At 64.1% G+C, this 22512-nt stretch overlaps 1 protein-coding gene across 1 annotated transcript; it reads right to left on the bottom strand.

The window, feature by feature from the left end:
• Positions 1–22349, bottom strand: ARID3A (AT-rich interaction domain 3A). Its single transcript, XM_054175493.1, has 9 exons — positions 22240–22349; positions 18589–19513; positions 17607–17928; positions 3414–3486; positions 2236–2419; positions 1456–1703; positions 926–1222; positions 736–825; positions 1–318 (listed from the first exon to the last, which is right to left on the bottom strand). The coding sequence occupies exons 2-9, from the start codon at positions 19002–19004 to the stop codon at positions 92–94; spliced, it is 1857 nt and encodes a 618-aa protein (XP_054031468.1). The 5' UTR covers positions 19005–19513; positions 22240–22349; the 3' UTR covers positions 1–91.
• Positions 22350–22512: the final 163 nt, after the last annotated feature.

The following is a 22512-nucleotide window of genomic DNA, read 5'->3' as shown; positions in this document are numbered from 1 at the left end:
TCCCAGCCAGACCCTGGCCAAGACCCCAGTGAGACCCCAACCCTCTGGCTGCTGGGCTTGGGGCTGCCAGCACTGGCAGGGGCTGGGGGTGTTAAGGCGAAGTGTTGTTGGAGGTAGAGCTGGGGGGCACAGCCAGGCTGGCTGGCGCTGGGGGGGGCACAGTGCCACCCCCGCCACCGCTGCCCACCCCACTGCCAGCGCCGCCAGCGCCGCTGCTCCGGCTGCTGCTGCCTCCATTGCCTTTGCTGTAGGAGGGGAGCGAGGAGGAGGAGGAGGAAGATGAGGAGGAGGGGCCTGGCGTCTGGGCAAACAGCACACCTGGGGAGAGAGCGAGGGCAGGGGGTGAGGCAGGGGTGGCACTGCCCGCACCCACCACGGTCAACGATGGGACAAGGACCAGTGGGAGTAAGGTTGGGTGGTGCTCAGTGGTGCTGGTAGCAGATGCTGGGGGACAGGGAGCAGCCCCCAGCCCACAGCAGCGCTGGTGGCAGATGCTGGGGGACAGGGAGCAGCCCCCAGCCCACAGCAGCGCTGGTGGCAGATGCTGGGGGACAGGGAGCAGCCCACAGCCCACAGCAGCGCTGGTGGCAGATGCTGGGGGACAGAGAGCAGTCCCCAGCCCACAGCAGCGCTGGTGGCAGATGCTGGGGGACAGGGAGCAGCCCCCAGCGGTGGTGGTAGCAGCGGCTGGGGGCCAGGGGCCAGCCGCCAGAGGTGGCGCTGGCAGCTCCTCACCTGTGTACACGATACCGTTGATCTCCACTGACATGCTGATGCTGTTGGTGCCGTTGCTGCTCAGGCTGCCGGCCGAGTCCTGGCGGTTCTCTGCTGGGGATAAAAGCCAAGTTACAGACCCCCGGCGGGAGCAGGAGCCACGGCGCTGGCGGCTCTGCCGGGCTGAGGAGGTGCCAGGGCCAGCGCTGACCTGGCGAGCGGGTGCCCTGGCTGTTGATGCGGATGCTCATGGGCAGCTGGGCCGTCATGGCCAGGAGGTTCTGCTGCAGCGCCCTCTGCATCAGCCGCTGCTGCTCGTCCGTCACCAGGGCCATCTTCTTCTCCGGGGGCTCCCCCGACTCCAGCTTCTCCCTCAGCTGCTCCAGCGCCGCGGCTTGGGCGGCCGCTGCCACCTGCACCGCAGCCGCCTGGGCTGCCACCACCGGGTGGCCGGCCAGGGAGACTGGGAGCCGGCTGGGCATGGAGATGGGGATGGCAGAGTCCTCCTCTGCAAGGGGCAGAGCAGGAGGTCAGGGACACGGGGGATGGGGACAGGCAAGTGCCACCACCCTGGGCTGTGCTCGGCCCTGGCATGCCAGTTTGGCACCCACCCCTCCATGCCTTGTGTATATGCTGGGGGTGCCCAGCACCTCCTGCCCCTAGAAGGGAAGCAAGAGGCTGCATCCCTGGTGCCAGGAGGGCGCTCATCCCACAGCCTGGACCCCGTGGCAGCCACGTTACCTTTCTTGATCTTCTGGACGGGAGCGATGGAGCCACCGTTGGTGGCTGAGGCCAGCCCCAGCGCTGGCACTGGCAGCTTGGGGGAGGAGAGGAGGCCATGGGTGCCACCGGGCGAGTAGGTGAAGAGGGAGCTGCCAAAGCCCTGCCGGCGACCCTCCCGGCGGTTGCTGTCGATGGCTGCTTGCAGCTCGTTGGGGTTGCTCAGCCCTCGCTTCTCACATTCGTAGGGGTACAGGTACTTCATGTACCTGCCAGGGGGAAAGGATGGGGAAGAGGATGGGGATGTGGCATCTGGGCAACTCTGGCCTGTGTACCAACCCCCTCCCTCCCCACCCTGGCAACAAAGGTGGGGGAAGGGGCTGGAGGACAGGGCTGGGGAGGAGCAGCTGAGGGAACCTGCTCTCTACAGCTCCCTGAGAGGAGGTTGCAGTGAGCTGGGGGTTGGGCTCTCCTCCTTAGGATCAGATGATACAGAAGGAGAGGAAATGGCCTGAAACTGTGCCAGGGGAGGGTTAGGTTGGAGATGAGGAAAACATTTCTTTGCTGCCAGAGCGGTCAGGGCTTGGCACAGGCTGCCCAGGGAGGTGGTGGAGTCCCCATCCCTGGAAGTGTTCAAGACATGTGTGGCCGTGGCACTTGGGGCCATGGTTTAACAGCTATGGTGGTGTTGAGTTGATGGTTGGACTCTTAGAGGTCTTTAACTACCCAAACAGTTCCAACCCTGCTGGAGGGCTCTCCCTCCTCAGCACCTCACCCTGCTGAGCCCCCAGCACCACTCACTGTGTGCGCAGGGTGAAGGCAGCGCTGGTGATGGAGGTGGGCAGGTTCAGCCCCTTGGTGATCTCCCGCCACAGCTTCTTGTTGATGACTTCCACCAGGCCACCCTTCTCTGTCACCAGTGTGTACAGCATGTAGAGGTCCAGCACCTGCTTGGCCATGATGGGGATCCTGTTGACAGGGGTCCCTGGGGAGCAATGGGAGGAGAGAGTGAGTCAGGGATGCTGCTTGCTCACCTCCAGGCAAAGATGGGGCGGGAGGAGGGGGAGGGAAGCAGCAAGACCCCTACGAAATGCACCGGGGCTGGGGAGCTCCTGCTCCTCCCTTCCCTTTCACTGTCCCTCCCTCAGGACCCCCCCGCCCCCGAGCATCACCAGCCCCATGAACAAAGGAAACAGAAACTCTCCGTTTTCAGCCACAGCCCCCAAAACGGAGCCGGGCGCGGTTTCGCCGGCCCCCGGCAACACAGAGCTATTTATAACGCCGGGGGCCACACGTGCACGGGGCAGGGGGGGGGAGTTCATCCCTCCAGGGCTGGAGAAGGGGCTGAAGCCTCTCTCTGTCCTGGGGGGGGCTCTCTGTCCTCCTGGTACTGGCGGCTCCGGGGGAACCCCCAGTGCGAGGCAGCCGTGGGCGCTTCCCTGAGCGCCCGCCTGACAAAGGCTGAGGGCAGCGATGCGTCAGCGTTTCCAGCCCTGCTCCCCAGGCAGGAGCCAGACCCTCCACCAGGCCAACGATTTTCCACTCTCAGCCCTTTCCACACCCCTTGCCCACCCTCCCCGTGCCCACCCGCTGCCAGCCTGGGCGAGGCAAGAAGGGCAAGAACTTGGGGCAGGAACTCAGAGCAAGAACTGGGAGCAAGAACTCAGGGCAAGGAGAGCAGCGGGGGGGGGGGAGCAAAAATGGGGGGTAATGCACCCCAGGACGGGCTGGACCCACCCTGGGACCTGGCCACAGGTCTGGGATGTGATGGGGGAAGGCGGGGGTGGGGGGCGGGGGGGGTGGAGGGGGTGGGCTGCAGGCGCCGGATCCGGCCCAGCAGGTTTGACCTCGCTGTGCTAAGAGGTTAAAAATTAACCAGAGGCTCAGCCGGAGCCCTGACCTCCGGGTTGTAACGAGGGGCAAGGAAATGAGCCCCTGGCCCCAGGGGGGAGCAGGGCGGGGGGATGGGGGGGGCTCACCTCGCTTCTGCATGAAGCTGAAGAGGTCGTCCAGGAACTCCTTCCTCCTGGGGTCACCATCCAGCTCATAAAGCTGCACAACGAGAGGAGAAAAAGCTCAGAACCCCTTCCCCAACAAGTGCTCCCCACCGCCTGGGGACCCCCCCCGCCTTCTCCCCCCTCCCTCCCTTCCATCTCGGGCAGCATTCCTGGGGCTTATGCCCCCTGGCTAAGCCCCTCACAGGGTGCCAAGTGGCTTCAGGGTGGTCCCTGAATGAGGTCATGGGGTCCTCGTTTCTCAGGGCTGACCTGTGCCCATGTCCCAGCAGGAGCCCTGGGATGGCGGTGCCATCCCTGCCTGCCCTGTCAGAGCTCCTCTGAAATGCTGGTGCCAAGATCACAGCACTGGGAGGGGCTCGCCCCACAGCTGGTCCCTTGCTCCTCTGGGAATGCTGATCCTGGTTATTTTTAGCACCCAGCACACTTGGCACAGAGCAGAGCAACCCTTCAGCGTGATCTGTCCTCTGCACCTGCAGTGCCAGGGGGACCCAGTGCCAGGAGCTGGCAAGCAGGTCCCGTGGTGTGAGTGTGTGCCACAGCATGAGTGTGTGTGCCATGGTGCCCACCCATGCGCTGTGATGCACACTCATGTGCCATGGTGCCTGCCATGGTGTACTCAAAGGGGGCCTATGCCCAGCAAAGGAAGGCTGTGATGAGGTGAGGAGGGTGCTGAGCCAGACTTGGTCCTCCTGGCTGTGACACACCACTGGCTGCCATGCTGTCTGGCTCCCCTCTGCCTGGTGAGGCTGGCACTGAGCATGGGGCTGTCCTGGTTAAGCTTTGTGCCACGGGGTTGGCAGCATCTACATCTCCTCCTGCACAAGCATCTCCCCAAAGGCTGCTGGAGCAAACCCAGCAGCAGGAACCACACACCTGGGAGGTGCCTTTCTGAACCAGGGCAGGCAGACACGGGCAAGGCTCTTGGCACAGCTACATCTTGAGCACCCAGTTCTGCTGGGGCAGCTTCTGCTGGGCCCCCACCCCACAGCCACCAGCCTGGCACATTCCTGCCTCATTTATGGCAGCAGGACCTGCTGGCCTGGGCGCCCAGGCAGCCACCCCGCGCCGCCTCTGCCTCTCTCAGCCCAAGCCCAGCCTGGTTTCTGCCCGGGGGTGGTGGCTGGTGGATAATCCTCCCCCCCCCCCCAAGGAAGGGTGTTGGAGGTGGTGCTGTGGGGGCAGCCCTGGGGGCGGACGGCGGAGCCCTTGCCACAGCCTCGCCACCCCCAGCCCCAGTGCCGAGCGGCTCTCGCTCTGCTCAGTGACAACTTTGAACAACTGCCAGGGGAGCCGCGGCCAGGGGTGGCTATAAATATTGCCACGTAAGTCGCCAGGCATGCAGCACAGGGCTGCCAACCGCATGGCAGCAGAGGGTTAACCAGGTCACCCCTATGGCTGCTAGTCCCCAGGGCACCGTGCCCTGTCTATCACACCGTGATCCAGGGTGAGGAGTCCCTGCAGGGGGGTTGGAACTGGCTGATCCTTGAGGTCCCTTCCAACCCTGACAATTCTGTGACGATTCTCTGCCCTGCGTGGCACCCTGGCAGCAGCGGGACTGCGGGTGGGCAGGTGGCTGTCACCCCAGTTGGGAGCCCCCTCCTCCCGCTGATCCCAGGGAGGAGCCGGATACCGTGGGGCTGAGCTGGGGCTGATCAAAGGGATCAATGGGGCCATGCGATAAGAGGGGCAGGGCGCGGCGGGAAGGCCATAAACCCCCCCTGGAAACCTCGCCCAGCTCATCCGGCCACCAGCAATCCCCCAGGGCAAGGGCAGCAGCTACTGTCCCTGTCACCACTGGCCAAGACCTGTCTAAACTCCTCTGCCATCCCAGCACCCAGGCAAGGGGCTCCACGTGCTGGGGGAGCCCAGAGGGGTGCCCCTGGCAGAGGGTGGGTCACGGTATTGTCGTTACCACCACGGGTTTTTGGGCTGTTGCCAACCATCCAGCCTCCCCTGGTTCCCTGAGCAGCTCTGAAATCCACACGTGTAGAAAGGGCTTCCCCAGGGCCCACTGACACGGCACAATCCTGCAGGGTGCAGAGGATGGGGGGGCTGGAAAACCATCACCCTCCTGCTCGGGAGAATGGGAAGCACAGAGAATCAGCACAGGGCCATGTCCCTGGCACTGGAAGGGTTTTGAGTGGCTCAGGGGGGACCCTGTCAGCGGCATTGGCTTTGGCCCTTGTGTCATCCGTGAGGAGCCTAGGATACTGAATTGCGGTGGGGTAGGGGTACCACCAGGCAGCAGTGAATGTGGATCCATCCTGGCACGGCACAGGGCACGGCGGGGGGGGGGGGGGGGGGGCTCTGCAGCCTCGTAACCTGCAGAGCTCTGAAAACTCAATCGTCTGCTCCTGAAACCAACAGCTCGTTCCGGTGTCAGGAAGCTCAAATCCAGCAGCTGCATTTCAGAAGGGACCAACACACATTTACTGCCACGACGACTCCCCCCCCCCGGCTGTGCCCCCTTCAGGCTCAGACCCGAGGGGAGTGGACGTGTTTAAGAGGATGAAAGAAAATTAACTGTCAGCTGAGGAGAGCGTGCGCCGGCCGGGCCGCGGGGATTAGCGGCAGCGGGCGGGAGGCTGCCCCCTGTGCCGTCCTCCTCCACCGCCTGCCGGCCCCGGTGGTCCCAAGTTAAACTCTGCCACTCACTCTGTGTGTGTGTGAGAGTGTGTGACAGGAACCGGCGAGCAGAGGGAGCCCCACTCCCGCCCGGTGCCCTCGACGCCCTGCCGGCACACCCAGCCCTGTCTGCCGGGCAAAGGACGTTTCGCAAGCTGCTGCTGGTGGTTACTGGTGAGATTTCGACAACTCTGCTGCGCTCGGCTGCTGCTCGCTGGCCCCCACCACTCTGGAGCGGAGAGAGGAGCTCAGCCAGGCCAGGAGCCCCCTGCCAGGGCTCGCTGGTGCCTGGCACTTCCCCTGCTGCATCCCAGGAGTCCCCCAGGACTCCTTTGCTGCTTAACAAGCGGCTTAGGAGTCCCCCAGCTTAGCTTTGCTGCTGCCAGCAGAACCACTTAGTGCAAAGGCACTTCCCAGGGAGCCTGGCTAGCAGTGCTAGGAGGCGAGGACATGCCCAGGGCAGCTGGGACATGCCCTGCCTCCACCATGGTGGGTGCCCTGTGACCAAACCAAGCTGCCCCCATCCCCCCTTGGCACCCAGGCACAGGCAGAGATGGGCAAGGGGGGAAGAGGTGGGCTCCTTCCAGCAGCCCCAGGCAGGATTTCCTCGCCCTGATGACATCCCGGGTTTGCCAGGGCACCTTGCAGCGCTCCGGCGCTGGCAGCTGGCGGCAGGGCAGCCGCACACCCTGCGAGCACCGCAAGGCAGCGTAGGAAAGATGAGGTATTGGGGTCTAAAATAAAAATTGAGGAACAGAAACATGTTCTTGTTTCAGCAGCGTGTGAAACCGAGTGCACAGCCAGGCTTGGCAAGGACCAGCTGCCAGCGGCACTACCGGACCGAAATCAGCAGGTGCCGATCCACAGCTGCTGCTGAAGCCTTGGCTGGTGCCCATGCCCCTGCCCACCGTGCTCCAGCACGGCTTCTGCTTGGCATGAAGCACAGGTACTCGCTGGGGAAGTGTGGGCAAGGTGGCTGAGGCTTGGTGCAAAGGTGATGCCAGCCGGCTGTGGGGAGAGGCTGCCCGGCCGCCACCGAGTCGATAGATTTATGTTTTGTAATTAGGGAGGTGGAAACAACTTAATCTGCAACGCAGCTGCCCCCAGAATGTCCTCTTCACCCGGCAGGAGGCTGCCTGCCTCTGACCGCCCTGCCGATAGGTCCCCACGGCAAGAGCGTGGTGCCAGAGGATGCCGTGGCACAGCCTGCCCAGAGGGTGCATAGGAGCCGTCCTCTGCCTCTCCAAGAGACCCCTAGGGCTGGCTGACTTGGCCCTGCACAGTCAGTGTTCCCAACGCCCCCCACGCCCCCAGCACACGGCAAACACCCAGTGCCACCGGCACAGCTGGCTGTGTGCCACGGTGCCCAACCGGCCTCAGCACCAGCGCGACGTCCACCAGCCCCTAACCCTCCGCGTCCTTGCGGGTGGCCGCGGCCGAGGCGGCAGATGGCCGTTGCCAGCAGATAGATCATTAAGTGGAGGAGGAATTAGGAAGGCGGCGGGCGGGCGGCAGCGACCTCGCAGCCCAGCGGCCCCGCAGGATGCCGGCCCGGCGCTCCGCTCGGTGTGGATGACCGGATTAAGGTTTCAAACCAGATTACGGGAAAATCCCGACCCCGGTTGGCGTTCAAAGGGCTGCCGGGGAGGCGGCCCCTCGGCAATGCCAGGAATGCAGGAGAGAGAGAGCCTTCGGCACGGGAGCGGTGCGTGCTGGGGGTCTGCTGGGAGGGACCCACTGAGATAAGACACCACCACCCACCCGCTCCCCCCCCCCGCAACATGCATCCCACCACTCCCCTGCAATGGCCCCTGAGCTGTGGCAAGCAGGGCAATTAAAGCAGGGAGGGGAAGAGTCATTTAATGAGCGCAGCTCCGGTAACGCTTTTACCGGAGTCACGCGAGTCCTTCCATCCGCCGGAGCCCCTGTGCCCACCCCAGGGCATCACAGGAACAACCCCACCACCACCCCCCCCCACCAGAATGCAGAGGGCTACGGGGCTGGGGCTCAAAGGGGTCCATGTCCCAGCGTCCTGCGTTCGAGTCAAAAACAACCCCCCCGCCCAGCTCGGTTCCGGGTTTTCAAGCCTCGGGGATTAATTTCCAAGTTTCTTTCCCATCGCCAGGAAGTCTCCACGCTCTCAGCTTTTCCTCCCTTCTCCTCGAAACCGGTTTGGGACGTGCATGCCGTGAGCCTTGGGGGGGGGGGGACACACACACGAACGACACAGACCCCCGAGGGCCGCTGTAGCGCGGATGAGGGGGGCTGGTGGTAGCCCCTCCGCGAGGCCAAATTGCCTTCCGGGGGTTAAATCCCTAAATTTCTATATTTTCGGGGGCAGCAGCCTGGCAGAGCCCACCCCGAGGAGGCGCCTGCAGCAGGTAGCAGGGCCAAGCGCCCTCTGATTGATTCCAGCCCGGGGGGGTGACGGGAGGGTCCTTTTCTCCTTCTTTTCTTCCTTCCTTCCTCTGAGGGCCCCCAGGGATGAATCCTTTTGTCCCGCTGACAGACAAGGGGCGATGCCGGGAGCAGGGGGTGAGACCATGCAGGCCAACGAGTTATTTATCGAAGGATAAACACGCAGGCAGCGTTTCCCGTTCCGCTCCCAGCCGGAGCACGCAGCCCCCTGGCCCCTGGCACGCCGAGGCACTGCGGGGCACCGGCTCTACACCAGGACCCGAAGTGGGGGAGGAGGGGGAGTGGGTTTTTTTGGGGGAATCTTAGTCATTAAAAGAAAGTAATTGGTGAAAACTGGAGCTGAGGGATGGTGACGAGCCCCGAAATGAGGCGTTTTGGGTGATGGTGTTGAGCTGGTTTCCCGTAAGATGGTGGCTGAGTCACGACAGGGGAAGCCCATGGCCATGCAGTCCCCCTTCACTGGGCACAGCTCCTGCAGTGCCAGGGGGCAGCGCTGACACGGCCCCACCAGGCACGGGGGTGTTGTGTGTGCCGGGGCCGATCCCTGCCAGCGAAGGGCAAAGGGAGAGTCCAGCACAGATCCCACCGCAGATAAAGCACCTGGCTTAGGGACGTGTCACCTCTCGCCCTCCCCATCCCTAATCCCCTGGGAGCGCCCCGGAGAGTACAAACCCTTCCTTGGGAAAGGGCTACGGCAGGGCAGGGACTTGCACCCCCTCTCCAAAATGCCATAGGGCCCCCCCAAAAATCTTTGCTTGCCGGCTCAGAGGCCCAATGAGTGCGGGATGGTGCTGCCTGGAGCCTCGCCCGGGCGAGATGTGGCCGGATCCTGCCGCCGGCAGCCGAGTCCACTGACCGGCCTGGCGGGATTCCTGTTGCCTGAGTGTGGCCAGGGCCGCCCGGGGCGGGGGGCCACTTCCGCGGGGGCAGCCGGGGAGGGGGCCAGGGAGAGCCGAGCCCTCACCACCGTGGCTTCCCGTCGGCACTATTGTTCCCACCGATTCCCAGCATTGTCCCCTCTGTGGGCCAGCACCGCCCAGGCCCCGGCCCCACCGCAGGTGCCATTCCCCACCGGTGCCCCCTCCTCGGTGGGCGGCAGATCCATTGGGGTGCCTCGGTGGCACAGGGATGAGCCCAGTCCCGGTCCCAGCTGTGGTGCAGGGATGAGCCCACTAACGATCCCAGCCACTGCACCCCAAAGGGCTGGTGGTCCCAAGACCACCCGTCCAAGCTGTACGGGTGACCTGGGGTACATGGGCCGGTGTCAGCGCTGACACGACTGGTGCCACCGCGCCACGGAGGGGGGACGTTGAATGGGCGAATTAGTCACCGTTTAACCTCCCTGACCCGCCATTGTCCGAGCACCGTCGGCAGCCCTCCCCGCCACGCCGTGGGGCTGCTCCAGCCCGGCCAGCTGGCAGCCACCGGGACGCTCCACATGGATTCACATCCACACCGGAGCCGTCTCGGTGCAGTGCCACCGAGCTGGAGCGCTGCCGGCTCCCAGGACGGCTGCACCGCGGCTGTTTCTTTCCCCCCTTCCCGCAGAGGAGGAAGCGAATCCTGCTGCAGTTGCATTTCAAACGACGACAGGGAGCTGGGATCTGGCTAAAATAAAACCAGAAGGGTGTCTGAATGCTGACGCACGTTGCACGGGGCTGCGGAGGGGTCACCGCGGGCGGCAATGGGATGGGGGAGCTGCTGCCCCCACCGAGCCCAGAGCCGTCGGCCGGGGCAGGCAGTGGGAGCAGGTCGGCAGGGGCGCAGAGGCTCTCCCGGCCGTCCCTGCCTGCGTGCCGGTGCATGCCCTTGACACATGCTCACTATCACACCGGACCTTGTGCAAATATTAACCCAGTGGAGACAGGCAGTGTTGAGAAAGCTCGTCCCAGCGAGCAACACCCAGGGCCCAGCTCACACAACACTGGCACAGCTCCCTGCTGCCAGCTGGGCAGACCCTGGGTAGGTGGGTGGCCGAGATAGAACCACATGGCATAGACACAGGGAACCATGGCTGGAGCCAAGCTTTTCCTGATGGAAAGAGTGGTCAGGCATTGGCACAGGTTGCCCAGAGAGGTGGTGACTCCACCATCCCTGAACCCATCTGTGGCCATGGCACTTCGGGACATGGTTTAATGGCCATGATGGCGTTGGGTTGGCAATCTTAAGAGGGCTTTTCCAAGTGAAAACATTTCTATGATTCGATTCTAAAAGCAGCACAAACTCGGCAAGCCCTCACCTCAGGCTGTCCCTCCCTGTGCACTCCAAGACCTCCTTAGGCTTAGGGTGAAGCCCCTGGAGCCAGTAAGTCAAGACCCCTCCCTGGGGTAAGGACTCGACCCGGTGCTGGGGCAGGAGGACGGCTGCGCTGGCTCCTGCAGGCGAGCCGGGGTTTAAATTCCACCATATGTAAATGATCGTCTTAGAAAGGGGATCGCTGTAAGCCAGAGCAGATGAGTCACCCGGGGCTTCCACCGCCCGCCCGGGGATTTGGCTAATTGCAAATCTGTTCCTGAAATGCGAGGGCCTGCACCTCCATCCCGCACCTCCGGCCATGGGACAGCTGCTCTGCTGACCCCACCAGTGGTCCCCCGCTGTGGTAGAGGGACCTGGGGTGTTCCCACCAGCCCCACGTGCCCCAGCCCTGCCCTGCGAGCTGGAAGAGGTCCAGCAGCCACAGATGGTTTTGACAGGCAGCCAGCTGCGGATGTCAGCCCTCGAACCATCGCTGCAGAGCTTCTCCGGCACCGCTGCAACTTTGCTGCTTCTTCGCACCGACCCATGGAGAGGAGCAGGGCGGGGGGTGGGGAGGGCAATGCCACAGCACCAGAGCAATGCCAGGCCCTGTCCCACTGTGGAACCAGAGCAGGCAGCAGCACAGGGTGCCACATTGCAGGGGCTTGAGTCTCCCAAAGCTGGGAGGCATGGGGCAGGTGGGGAAACCAAGGCAGGAGGATAAGCCCTTTCCCAAAGGGATTTAGGGCCAGTGCCTGCGTGGGCACTCTCAGATGCCATCTGCACTGGGATGAGACCCCTAAGCTGGCTGCTGTTGGGGGTAGAGGGGGGTAGCCCTTTCCCAGAGGACCATCACCGGTGAGAGAGCTGCCCCCTCCTCAACAGTACATGTGGGGAGCAGAGACCCTTGCCCGTGCAGAAGAGCCACAGCCCTGAGCAGCCCCAGTGCAGGGCGGATTATCCGGAGGGACCCAGGCACAGGCAGATTAAGTGACCGACTGGAAGGGGTCAGGGAGCAGGTCAGGAGCCGAGCCGGGGGCTGAGCCCCAGCTCCCCGATCCTGCTGCCCCAATGGGCTGAGAGCCCAGCGACAGGGACGTGTCCAGAGGAGAGCCAGGGGCTGCTTCCACCCCCGAACTGCCACCTGCCCCTCGCCCTGGCCCCTGATTGCAGCACGTCCGGCCGGGCCCCAGGACCCTGCTGCCATTTCTGCTGCGGTTTGGGCTAGAAATAGGGAGATGGAGCAATGCTGTGCCCTTGCCCAACCGCCCCACGGCCGGCGGCTGTTTGCTCTGCTGACAAAGGACCTGCTCTCCTCCCTGCTCTTTTTTTTTTTTTGCCTTCTTCTTTTAAACAACCCTCATTCCTGTTAGTTCAGCTGTGCCGGCGCTGGGAAGCAGTCTCCTCCTCTCTGCAGCCCTTCAACCAGCCCTGGGATCTGGGGGGAGGGTCAGGGCTCAAGGGGAAAACACTCGCAGGCAGTGCCCAGGCTTAGGGGAGCCAGCCCAGCTCGCAAGTCAAGGGGTGCCAGGGGGTACAGACCACCCAGGAACAAACAAAATCATCCAGGGCAAAGTACTGGCCAAGGACCTTGAGCAGGAGGAACGTGTCCCCTGCCCCCCACCTCATTAATTATCCTGTGTCTGGGGAGAAATGGCTGGTCCTGGACACTGGCACCAGCACCCATGGGCTGCAGGAGCACCTGGGCATCAGGCTGGAGGAGGCACTCGGTGGTTAAGCTGCTCTTGCCGAGAAGTCCCTGACCCCTGACCAGGGATCTGGCAGGATTACAGCTCCGGGAATGCTCCCTGAGCACTGTGAGCCGATTACTGGGCTGGATCCCTGGGGAGCACCCTTCAGCAAGCTGAACAACGGTGCAGGGCAAGATGGGTGATGGCTGCACCGGGGTCATGGTCCTGCTCCTGCTCCCGGCAGGGGTCCACCAGCAAGCAAACCACCATCCTCAGTGTCCTGTCCCGCTGCAGTCCACTCTTTGCCCCTGTTATCTGCTGCCAGCTTGCCCAGACACTGCAATCACCCCAGCCTCAGGGTGCTGCCCTTTATCGGTGCCCCTGCCACGCTTCAGCACCCACCAGAGCCAAACTGCCTGCAGGGTGGGGGGACAGTGGCCCCCAGCCGGGTGACCGGCCCTCGGGTGCCCCTTTCCCCGCACAGGGGCCCCTCACCCTCCCCCGGGGGCAGCTCATCCGCTCGGCTGCCTAATGCCATAAAGCCCTAATCAATATTTTAAAGAAAGTAAATGGACCCCTCCTGCCCTCGTTAAGGGGCCACAGGGCCCCTGCCTGCCCCAGCCAGCTTTGGGCTATCTCAAGGAAAATAATCCACAGGAGAAAGGGGGTTCGGGGCCCCACATCGGGGGGGGAGGGAGCAGAGGGGGATTCCCCCTCACGGCTTCACCAGAGCTTGGGAGGGGAAATGAGCTTCTCCTCAGCCTTTCCCAGGAGGGAAAAAAAAGCAGCTTCATCCTCCTGGGAGCTGCCATGGCCAGGGAAATGGGGCAGGGTGGGGGGCCCAGCGTCGCTGCTGCCGCACCCAGCCTGTCACCCACTGAGGTGGTTGAGTTGCTTTCGCTTTATGTTGTCGGCTTTTTTTTTGCCTCCCCAGCCGTTGCACTTTGAAACGCTGTATCTCAGGGGAGCCTGGCTGGGCGCAAGATAAGGGCTGAGGTTTTTGGCCCCCATATGCCATTGCTGTGGTTCAGCCATCCCCCATCTGGGACAGCTTAAGAAACCTCCTTGCACATCCCCCCTCACCCCCCCAAACCACTGGCACGGCATTGGGACCCCCAACCACTGGCACCCCACCACCAGCACCTAACCAGCGTCTTAAACCTCTGGTGTTTCCTGTGAGCAGAGGCAGAGATGGGGGTTAAATATCAGCTCACAGCAAGCTCAAACAGGGCATCCCAGAGGGAGCCCTACAAAATGGTGGTGGAAGCCACATCCCTGGATGTGGCTCTGAGCAACCTGATCTAGTGTGAGATGTCCCTGCCCATGGCAGGGGGGTTGGAACTGAAGGATCCTTGAGGTCCCTTCCAACCCTGACAATTCCACCATTCTAAAATAGGGTACCCCAAGGGCAACCCAGTGGCTGCTGCAGACAGGGGGGCATTGGGTGACAGTTCTCCTTCAGGATGGGGTGCTGGGGTGTCAGAGTGCTGGGGTGCAAGCATCAGGGGACCACAGTCAGCACAGGAAACTCCAAAAGAGGCAAAGGCAGGAAACTCCAACCCCGTGGGCTGCCAACACCCCCAGGGCTCCTGCTCCCTGAATTAGCAGAATGCAGCAAGAGCAGTAATGAAACAGAAAGGTTGGGGGTGGGGGGGGATGGGGGTGTACTCTGTTGGGGCAGCAGCAGAGTTCCCCACACACACTCACTGGGGCATGGCCCTCAGAGCAGGTTTTTTCCCCACGTCAACGGCAGCCCCGGGCATTACGCAGCAGTCTGTGGTGGCACGTGGCAGAGCTGGGGTTTTGGCAGAGCTTGGCTGAGCTGCTCACGCTCCAGCAGCTCATCAAAGCCCAGCTGCTCCCACTAGCATCACCCTCTGGGACGGCACAGTGTTGGAAAACACCCAGTGGTGTGAGCCCCAGCGAGCCCCAGCACCTGGCTGCAGTGCCCTGCGGTGGGTGCCAGGCTCGCTCCCAGCCCCCAGGTGCAGCCCTATGGCCAGCTCCAGTTCCAGGCTGGCAGCACAGAAACTCCAGCATCGCTGCAGGCCCCCCCCCACCAGCCCCAGGGATGTGTCATGCCTTTGGTGGGGAGGTTAGAGACAATCCCAAACCCAAAGAAGAGCAAATGTGGCCTCGGCTCAGCATGGTGGCAGGGAGAGGCAATTTGCCAACAGCTCACTGTAGCCTTCCACCCCTGTGCCCACCCCTGGCCGGGCTACAGGATGAAAATGAAAGCAAGGCTGCGCTCACTGCCGGCCGATGGAGGAGGATGTGGCAACCATTCCCCGTGGGGAGTCCCAAAAATGCCTCTTTCCTCCTTAATTCACCACTGCTCCCCCAGAGCCCCCCACCACGCCGGGGGCTCCTTTGTTCTGCCGCCCGCGCCCCGGGTCAGCGGCCGCGCTGACCTCTGCCTGCGCAGTAGCTGTCCCCAGGGACGGGGAGGTGCCACGTGCCGACTCCCTAACCTCCATAACCTCCATAACTCTTCCTCTCGCCCTCCCCTTCCTCCCCTCCTTCAACCGGGTCCCCTCCTCCTCCTCTTCCTCTCCCTGGCCCCCCGCAGTTCAATCCCAGTTTGCAGGAATCTGCCCCAGATGGGTCAACAAAACCCCCAGGGAAGAGGACAGGGACAGCCCCCAGCTTGGGTTTCAGTGCAGAGACAGAGAGGAGGACTCCGACTCCTGGAGCACAGAGAGAACCAAGGCAGGGATACTGAGGGCCAAACACCAGGCTGGATCATTCACCAGTGCCAGCAGATCTGGCCCTGAACCCAACCCATGTTGGTGGCCACACAGAGAGCAGAGGAACTAAAAAAAAAGAGAAGACCCTCAAGCCAGCCCCTTCCTCGAGCAGCAATTCCTCATGGCAGCTGGAAGGCGCCACACCAACACAGCCACGCTCACAGCACCGCATCCCTGCTCAAGCCAACAGGTCCCCAGTGGCTCTCCAGCACAAGAGGACCCAACCACGGTACAGCAGCACTTCCCCAGACATACCTCCAACCCTGGCAAAGAATCGGCAGCAGCAGGAGCTGGCACAGGAAAGGGACTTTTGAGGGTGTCAGGTAATGATAGGACTGGGGGGAATGGAACAAAACTAGAAGTGGGGAGATTCAGATTGGATGTCAGGAAGAAGTTCTTTCCCAGGAGGGTGGTGAGACACTGGCACAGGTTGCCCAGAGGGGTGGTGGAAGCCTCATCTCTGGAGGTTTTGAAGGCCAGGCTGGATTGTGGCTGTGAGCAACCTGCTGTAGTGTGAGGTGTCCCTGCCTATGGCAGGGGGGTTGGAACTGGCTGAGCCTTGAGGTGCCTTCCAACCCTGACAATTCTATGATTCTGTGAAGCCCTCCCTTGCCACACAGTACCAGAGCCAAGGTGGCTGCCCCAAGCTGGCACTCGCTGTTTACATTCCTGCTGCTCCTTCCCAGGCTTCGCCGCTCTGGCTGTGCCAGCTGGGCTGAAGCTGGAGCCGGAGCAGTCGGCGGCACGCGTTGGAGCGTGGCCAGGAGGAGCTCCCAGCCAGCGCTGCGCTGCACCGAGCAACCCCCTGGCCCCGCTCCAGCGGCCGCGATCCAAGCGCCGGAGCGCTGGCGGCTGACGTGCCGGGGGAAGCCTCTCCCGGCCGTGCGCTTCGCTTTGCCTCCTCCTCCCCTCCGCCCACGGCGGCAGCCGCTTCCCTCCTCCCTTCGGCTGGATTTAACCAGGCTCTCCCCACCGACCCCGGGAAGCTTTCGACTAGGAAGTAAAAAGGAGAGGGGAGTGCGTGCCCCAGCCCCTTTTCCCTGCACATCTTGGGGGGCGAAGGACTTGAGCTGACGTGCCCAAATTCTGTGGCTGTGGCAGGGGACCTCGTGGAGTTTCACGGTGTGGGCCACGGCTTATCCTCACAGCGCCACACCGGCATGGCATGGGTCCTCAAGGCACCACCAGCCACACAACCCTGAGTTTTCCCGTTGGATCCCAAGGTCTGGGAGCGATTGCCCAGCCCCTGGAGCCGGCACGCAGGTCCGGTACGGCACTGACACAGTGACAAACAGGAAGATCGCAGCTGCGGTATCGAAAAAGCCTTTGCACAGACACAAGATCACGTCCCTGGCCCCTTGCTCCCCGTCGGCAGGAAGCACAATAGAGAGAAACCACGAGAGGAGGAGGAGGAGGAGTTGACAGCGTGGGCACAGCAGCACGAGGGACATGGGGGTAGACGATCCCTCCCCACAGCCCGGCAGGAGCGTGCCGGGGAGGGTGGCCACACACTCCATGCTCTCTTGAGCTTCCTCCACCAGCCCTGTTGTGAGGCTGCTCCCATCCATATGGGCCAGCAGATCCCAGCAGCCCCTTCCCCCTTTTGGGAGGGATGCAATCCCCCTTCAGGGAAGGGGCAGGGGCCGTCGCATCCCTCCCGAAAGGCCACCGTGCCCCGGCCGCTCCATCTGGGTCCCATCTGCTGCTGTTGGCTCCTGTCCCTTCCCCCCAGCCCTAAACTCAGATGTATTTAAACACACACATCAAAGGCGCCGGGCAGCCCCTGGGGAGCCCCAGCTAGCAGCACATTTCCTTCTATTAGCCGAACGCGGGGCGCAGAGAGCACCAGCGTCGGGAGAGAGCAGGCAGCGGGCATGCCTCCTGCCAGCCCGGCTCAGCTGGCATGGGGATGGCGGCAGAGGGGCAGCTGAGCTGCCTTTACCCCAGTTTCACCCTTCAAAGGCGTTTTGGCTGTGGCAGGAGGGCAGAGATCTGTCCCTAAACATCAGCAGGGCTGGAGCTCTCCCGATGGGCGTTGCTTCTGTGGTGACAGAGTGTGTGAGGTCCCCACCAAAAACGGCTTGGGGAGGGTGGAGAAACCAAAGAGTCCCTCTGGACGTGCAACTTTGGGGCATTTTTCCCTCTTGCTTCCAGCCAGAATTCTCCCAGGTCCTGCAGTGAACCTCACCACACTGCCCACCTGCACCAGGGCCAGACACAGGATCCCACCAGAGCCACCAACAAAGTGGCAGGGGAGGGGGCACAGCTGACCCCAAGCACTAAAACCCTGGAGGAATCCCACACTTAGCAACGACGCCAGCAGCTCGACCTGAGACATCTGACCACAGCTCTCAAGGACGCGGGGACATGCAGCAGAGGAGGGATAGGCACAGAGGGAACACGCAGGGCACAGGGGAGGGGGCGGGGTGGGCACCTACCTGCTTGAACTGCTCCTCATAGGTCCAGTCGCCGTGGTCAGGGGGTGGGGGCGGGGGCTGTGCGTGGCCCAGTCCAGAGGGCAGCCGCTCCTGCCCCCCCGGCAGCCTCTGCGGCTCGCCCCGGTAGTGCTGGGGTGCTGGGGGCTTGCGGAGCAGCAGGGAGCCCGCGCCGGCCCGCACCGCCTCTGCCGAGCTCAGCCCTTCCTCTCCCATTTCTTCCTCCTCCTCGTAGTCTTCCTCTTCCTCCTCCTCCTCCTCTTCCTCTTCCTCCTCCTCCTCACCCATGTCCTCTTCAAAGTCATCTTCGTCCCACTTGCCTTTCCTAGGGCAGGGAGGAGAGATCTGGTCACCACACAGAGGGGGCTGGGTCTCCAAAGCTGATCCTTCTTTGCTGCCTGCCTCACAGGCACCCCACAGCCACAGGGCTGGCACAACCTGCCTGGCACACGGGGAATCCAGCAAAGCCCCCGCACACCCGGGTTGGTGGATGGCAGCTCTGCAGGGTACCACTGGCATCCCAAGGCTGCAGCTCCGTCAGTGAGCAGGGCTTTGCCAGATGGCTCCCAGCCCATTCCCAGCCCTGGAGAGGACACGGCTGGGAGGAGGCAGCAGTGAGGGCTGTGCATAATTTAAAGCCAGACCAGGATCCTCTGTCACGGCCCCACGTGGCTCCCAGGGCAGAGATGAAATGTTGCCCCATGCCAGCCTGGCACGAGGAATCACGACTGCCAGGCTGAGCTGCTGCTCTTGGTAGCTCCCGCTTCAGTATGTCCTGACAGCACTAACCTACCTCCTTGCCCTGAGTCGCATGTACCCAGCTGCCCAGCACAGCACTGGCAGCTCCAGTGTCCCTCCCAACCATCCCCTAGGCCAAGTGAAGCCTTGTCCCCAACTGCTCATGCCAAAACCTGCCAGCACCTGAACACATCCCTGTCCCTTACCCAAAACTGTAAGAGCTGCTGGTCTGGGCTAGCATACTCACAGTTCCTCCTCCTCCTCAGAGCCCATCTCTTGCTGGTATCCACCATCCTCTTCTTCATCCTCCCCACGCTCCTCCTCCTCCTCCTCCTCTGAGGCCTGGCTCTCATCTGACAGCCCCGGGCTGGACGAGTGGCTGAGGCCGGCAGCCGCTGCCCGCATGGCAGCCAGGGCAGCCATCTGTGCCCGCTGGATGTGTGCGCTCTCAGGCTCCGCTCCTTCTTCTGAGGGCACAGGGGCTGGATCCTGCCCGCGGCCCCGTGCTGGGGTGCTGGTGGGGGGCTGCCCCGGGGCCGTCGGGGGCTGCGCCGGGGGCGTCGTGGAGCGTTGCTGCTGCTCCTGCTGCCGTGCTTCCAGCGCCTGCTGCAGCCGCGCGCGCTGCTGCCGCTGCAGGTTCTCCATCACCGCCTGCAGCTTCATGGCTCTGCCGGCAGCGGGCGGAGGGTCCCCAGGGGGGCGAGGGGTAATGCACCCCGGGGGCAGCACCCGGGAGGGGTTGGGGGCTGCACCCGGCAGGCTGCTGCGCTCCAGCGGGGCTGAGGGGCCAAGGCTGGGCAGTGCCGGGGTGGGGAGCAGCCCTGGGAGGGGGCTGCCAGAGGGGTGAGGGCGGTGGAGGGTTCGCAGGTGAGTCAAGGCAGGAATTGCCGCTGGGTCGGGGCAGAAGGATGTGTGCCCCCTGAAGCCCTCAGCCCTGACCTGACAGCTCCTTTACTTGAGGGCTCTGGCAGGAGCCACAGGGCTGCTTGTCGGGGGTCAGGGTGCTGCTGCTGTCAGTGATCGTGTCCCGGGCAGGCGTCGAAACCTCTGCAGGCTCAACAGGCAGTGGCTGCAGGCTGGCACATCATCCAGTCCCTCACCAACCGGGCACCTTCTGGAGGGGGTGGCAGCCTTGGGTTAACGTTCAGCTTCCGCCAGGCGTCGGCGCAAACCTGCCGGGACAAGTGGAGGAGAAGGTCATCAGAGCAGGGGAGAGGGTCAGTGGAGCTGTGGCAGGAGCTGGCGAGCAGGAAGGAGTTAAAGACAGTGCAGGAGCCTCATTAATCTCGGGCTAATGAGATAGGGAGGCTGGGGCCTGCTGCTGGAGGGGGAAGGGGCCTGCCGGACCCGATAGCCCTGCCTGGCCCTGCGGATACTGGGAAAGCAGCACCCGTAGATAACAGCCCTGCAGGGACGCTGGGAGAGCCACCCGCACGTCCCCCATGGGGGACAGGGCATGTCCCCACCCAGGGGGACTGGTGACAAGGGTGAGGGGAGCGCTGGGCTCATCGTGACAGGCAGCTACCAGTGGCACTGGGGTGTCAGCAGCATCAGGGTCCACACTATGTAGCAGAGGGGTCCCAAAGCACGGGCAGACCCCTGTGTCCCCAGGGCTCTGGGGCAGCCTCCTGGGACAGGCAGGCAGAGCCTCACTCCTCAAAACCCTGGCAAATGAGTTCTCCTGGCCACTCTGTGAGCCCCCATGACCCCCACATCTCACCCCTTCCCTAGGGAGTTGTAGGTCCTGTGGGTCGAGGTGAGGCTGGGAATAGCTCAGCTCTGCTTCACCTTGCCAGCAAGCACCAGAGAAACCAGCCCAGCATGGCTGGCTCCCATGCCATAAACCCACCCCTCTGGCACCCCAGCCTGGAGATCCCCTGCAACATCGAGCCCGCCCCCCCCCCGTCAGACAGGGCTCCACCAGCAACAACTTCAGCGTGACCAAGCCTGTGCCAAAGGTAGAGCAGGAGCTCCCCGCTCCACCGCGGCAGCAATGCCAGGCACGAGTGTTGACTCAGCGGGGCAGTCACCCCCTTTCTGCTGCCTGCGGGCTGTCGGAGCACACCCCCTCCCGGGACTGGGTCCAGAGCTGGCTTGGGGATGCTTGCCGGGGCCGCGGCAGCCCCCACTGCGGCGAGGGGACAGCTGGCGGCATGCGGGAGCCAGCAACTACGGCACCGTCCCGCGAATTCTGGAAAAGAGAACTCATTTCCAGCGCGGTGCCGCTGCCTATTGGGTGGCCGGGTGGGAGCCGCTTCCCCCGTGCCTCTCTGCGGCGGCGTCCGCATCCGCTCACAGCCCCGCCGTGCTCGGCTCCACCATACGAACGAACCTGCCGCTGCCACCGCAGCCCCGGGCGGCCGGTCCCACAGCCACCACTGCTGTCACCTCCGAGGGCAGCCAGCGCCCGAGTGGCAGGAGCTGGTCAAGCCCCCGAGTACTGCCTGTGCCTCAGTTTCCCCTCCTCCACCCCAGCCACCTACATCTTGCCTGCACGAAGGGAGGTGTCGGCGCAGGGACCCACTCCCCTCTGCACACACACACGGGGCTGGGCTGCACCGGAGCGGTGGCCGCTCGCCGGCCACGGCCACACTCCTCATCACGCAGCCGTCCCGTACCGTGTCTGAACTCCGTTCCTTGCGAGAGCCACGAGCAAAACCGGGGCGAGACTCGTCCAAGGCATGGGCATCCCCCAGTCCTGTGCCACTGCGGCTCTGCCTGGCCACGAGTTGCAAAATTACTCAGTGCCAGCAGCGGTGCCACTGAGAGCAGACCGTGGCCATGCTACGACCACGCTGCCGTGGCCCTGCAGGGAACTGAAGCCGAAGCGTAGCCGGAGCGTGTCGGCGTGGCAAAGCCAGAGCCAGGGGACTGTGGCACCTGGTGCGGTGACCTTGAGCTGTGCCCCTTTGTCTGTCCCGGCCGCGGGGGCTCGGTGCCGTACGGGCGGTGCCGGGGGGGAGGTTCAGGCACCCTTGTCCCGTGGGGCAGGTGCTCAAGAGCGACAGCGGCCACACCGGGCTAAAAATACGCGGTGGCGGCGGGTGGGGGTGTGACGGACAGGGCCTTTGTGCCACCAACACCGGGCCTGGCCTGACCATAGCCGGACACCCCCGCCCGAGCACCCGGACCCCCGGGTGGGCTCACGGCACCGCCTGGGAGAGCAGCGCGGGGCTGGAAGAAAAAAGCAGGACAGGGAGCACAGGAGCGGTGGGTGCCTGTCCCCAGGGAGGGACGGGGCTGGAGAATGCCGCGGGAGGGACCCTCGGGGCTGGCAGGGGGCTCATCCCCAGGACTGAGCCTAGCCCCGACCCGCTCCCGGCGGCACGTGGCACCGTAGGCCCCCTGCTGAACCCGGGCGGCAGTGCCCGACCCCATGAACCCAGAGGGGAACGGCCGCCACCGACACGAGTGGGCCGGCCCCGAGTTCGGCCAGCAGCTCCCACCCAACTCAACTCAGCGCGGAGCCCAGTCCCAGCCCCCTCCTGCGGCCAGAGTCGGGGGCACAACCGGCCCGTCTCCCCGTTGGGGGCTACCGAGGGGAGCGAGGCGGGGCGCGGGGGACTCTAACCGGCCGGGACAGTAACGCCCGGAGGGGCCGGAGAGTCCGGGCAGGGAGCGGGGGCGTGCCAGGAGAGGCCGCGGGGGGGCAAGCCCCGACCCCGCGCAGGGGAAGCGGCCGGTAACCGGCCGCGGGGGGAGGGGGCGACCTGGTCCCGCCCAGCAATCGGTCGCAGGGATCCTAGCCTATCCAGGGTACGCGGCCGGTACCGAGCTCCGGTCCCTGTCCCGCCCAACCCCTAAGTGCGGGGGTGAGACCCCGATTCCCGGTTGGGGCCGCGGTAGGGGTGTCCCGGTGCCGCCCGCGGGGCCGGTATGGCGGCGCGTCCCCGCTTACCCGGTGGAGGCCGTACGCCGCGAAGCCGCATAGCAGCCGCAGCCGCCCGGGGCTCGGGCTGCGGCGGGGCCAGGGCGCGCTCGGTGCCCGCACGGCGGCTGCTCTCCCCGCGGGCGGGCGGCAGGGCCCAGCGCCACCCCGCCCCTTCCTCCCATTGGCCATCCACGTCCGCCCCGCCCCGCGCTGCCCCGCCCCCCGCCTCCATTCGCCCTCTACCCCAGCCTCGCCCCGCCTCCTCTCCCTATTGGTCCCTAGCCGCGGCCGCATGCAAAT

Source organism: Dryobates pubescens, chromosome 31, assembly GCF_014839835.1.
Source record: "Dryobates pubescens isolate bDryPub1 chromosome 31, bDryPub1.pri, whole genome shotgun sequence".
Classification (NCBI taxonomy): Eukaryota; Metazoa; Chordata; class Aves; order Piciformes; family Picidae; genus Dryobates; species Dryobates pubescens.
The sequence above is the reverse complement of the archived record's forward strand: the minus strand, read 5'-3'. Positions and strand labels throughout refer to the sequence as shown.

Excerpts from the sequence above, each read along its gene's own strand:
- ARID3A (XM_054175493.1), bottom strand. The coding sequence starts at position 19,004 with ATGAAGCTGCAGGCGGTGATGGAGAACCTGCAGCGGCAGCAGCGCGCG. Across the intron at positions 1,704-2,235 it reads GCCTTCACCCTGCGCACACA|GTACATGAAGTACCTGTACC; the intron begins GTGAGTGGTGCT and ends TCCCCCTGGCAG. Across the intron at positions 1,223-1,455 it reads CGTCCAGAAGATCAAGAAAG|AGGAGGACTCTGCCATCCCC; the intron begins GTAACGTGGCTG and ends TGCCCCTTGCAG.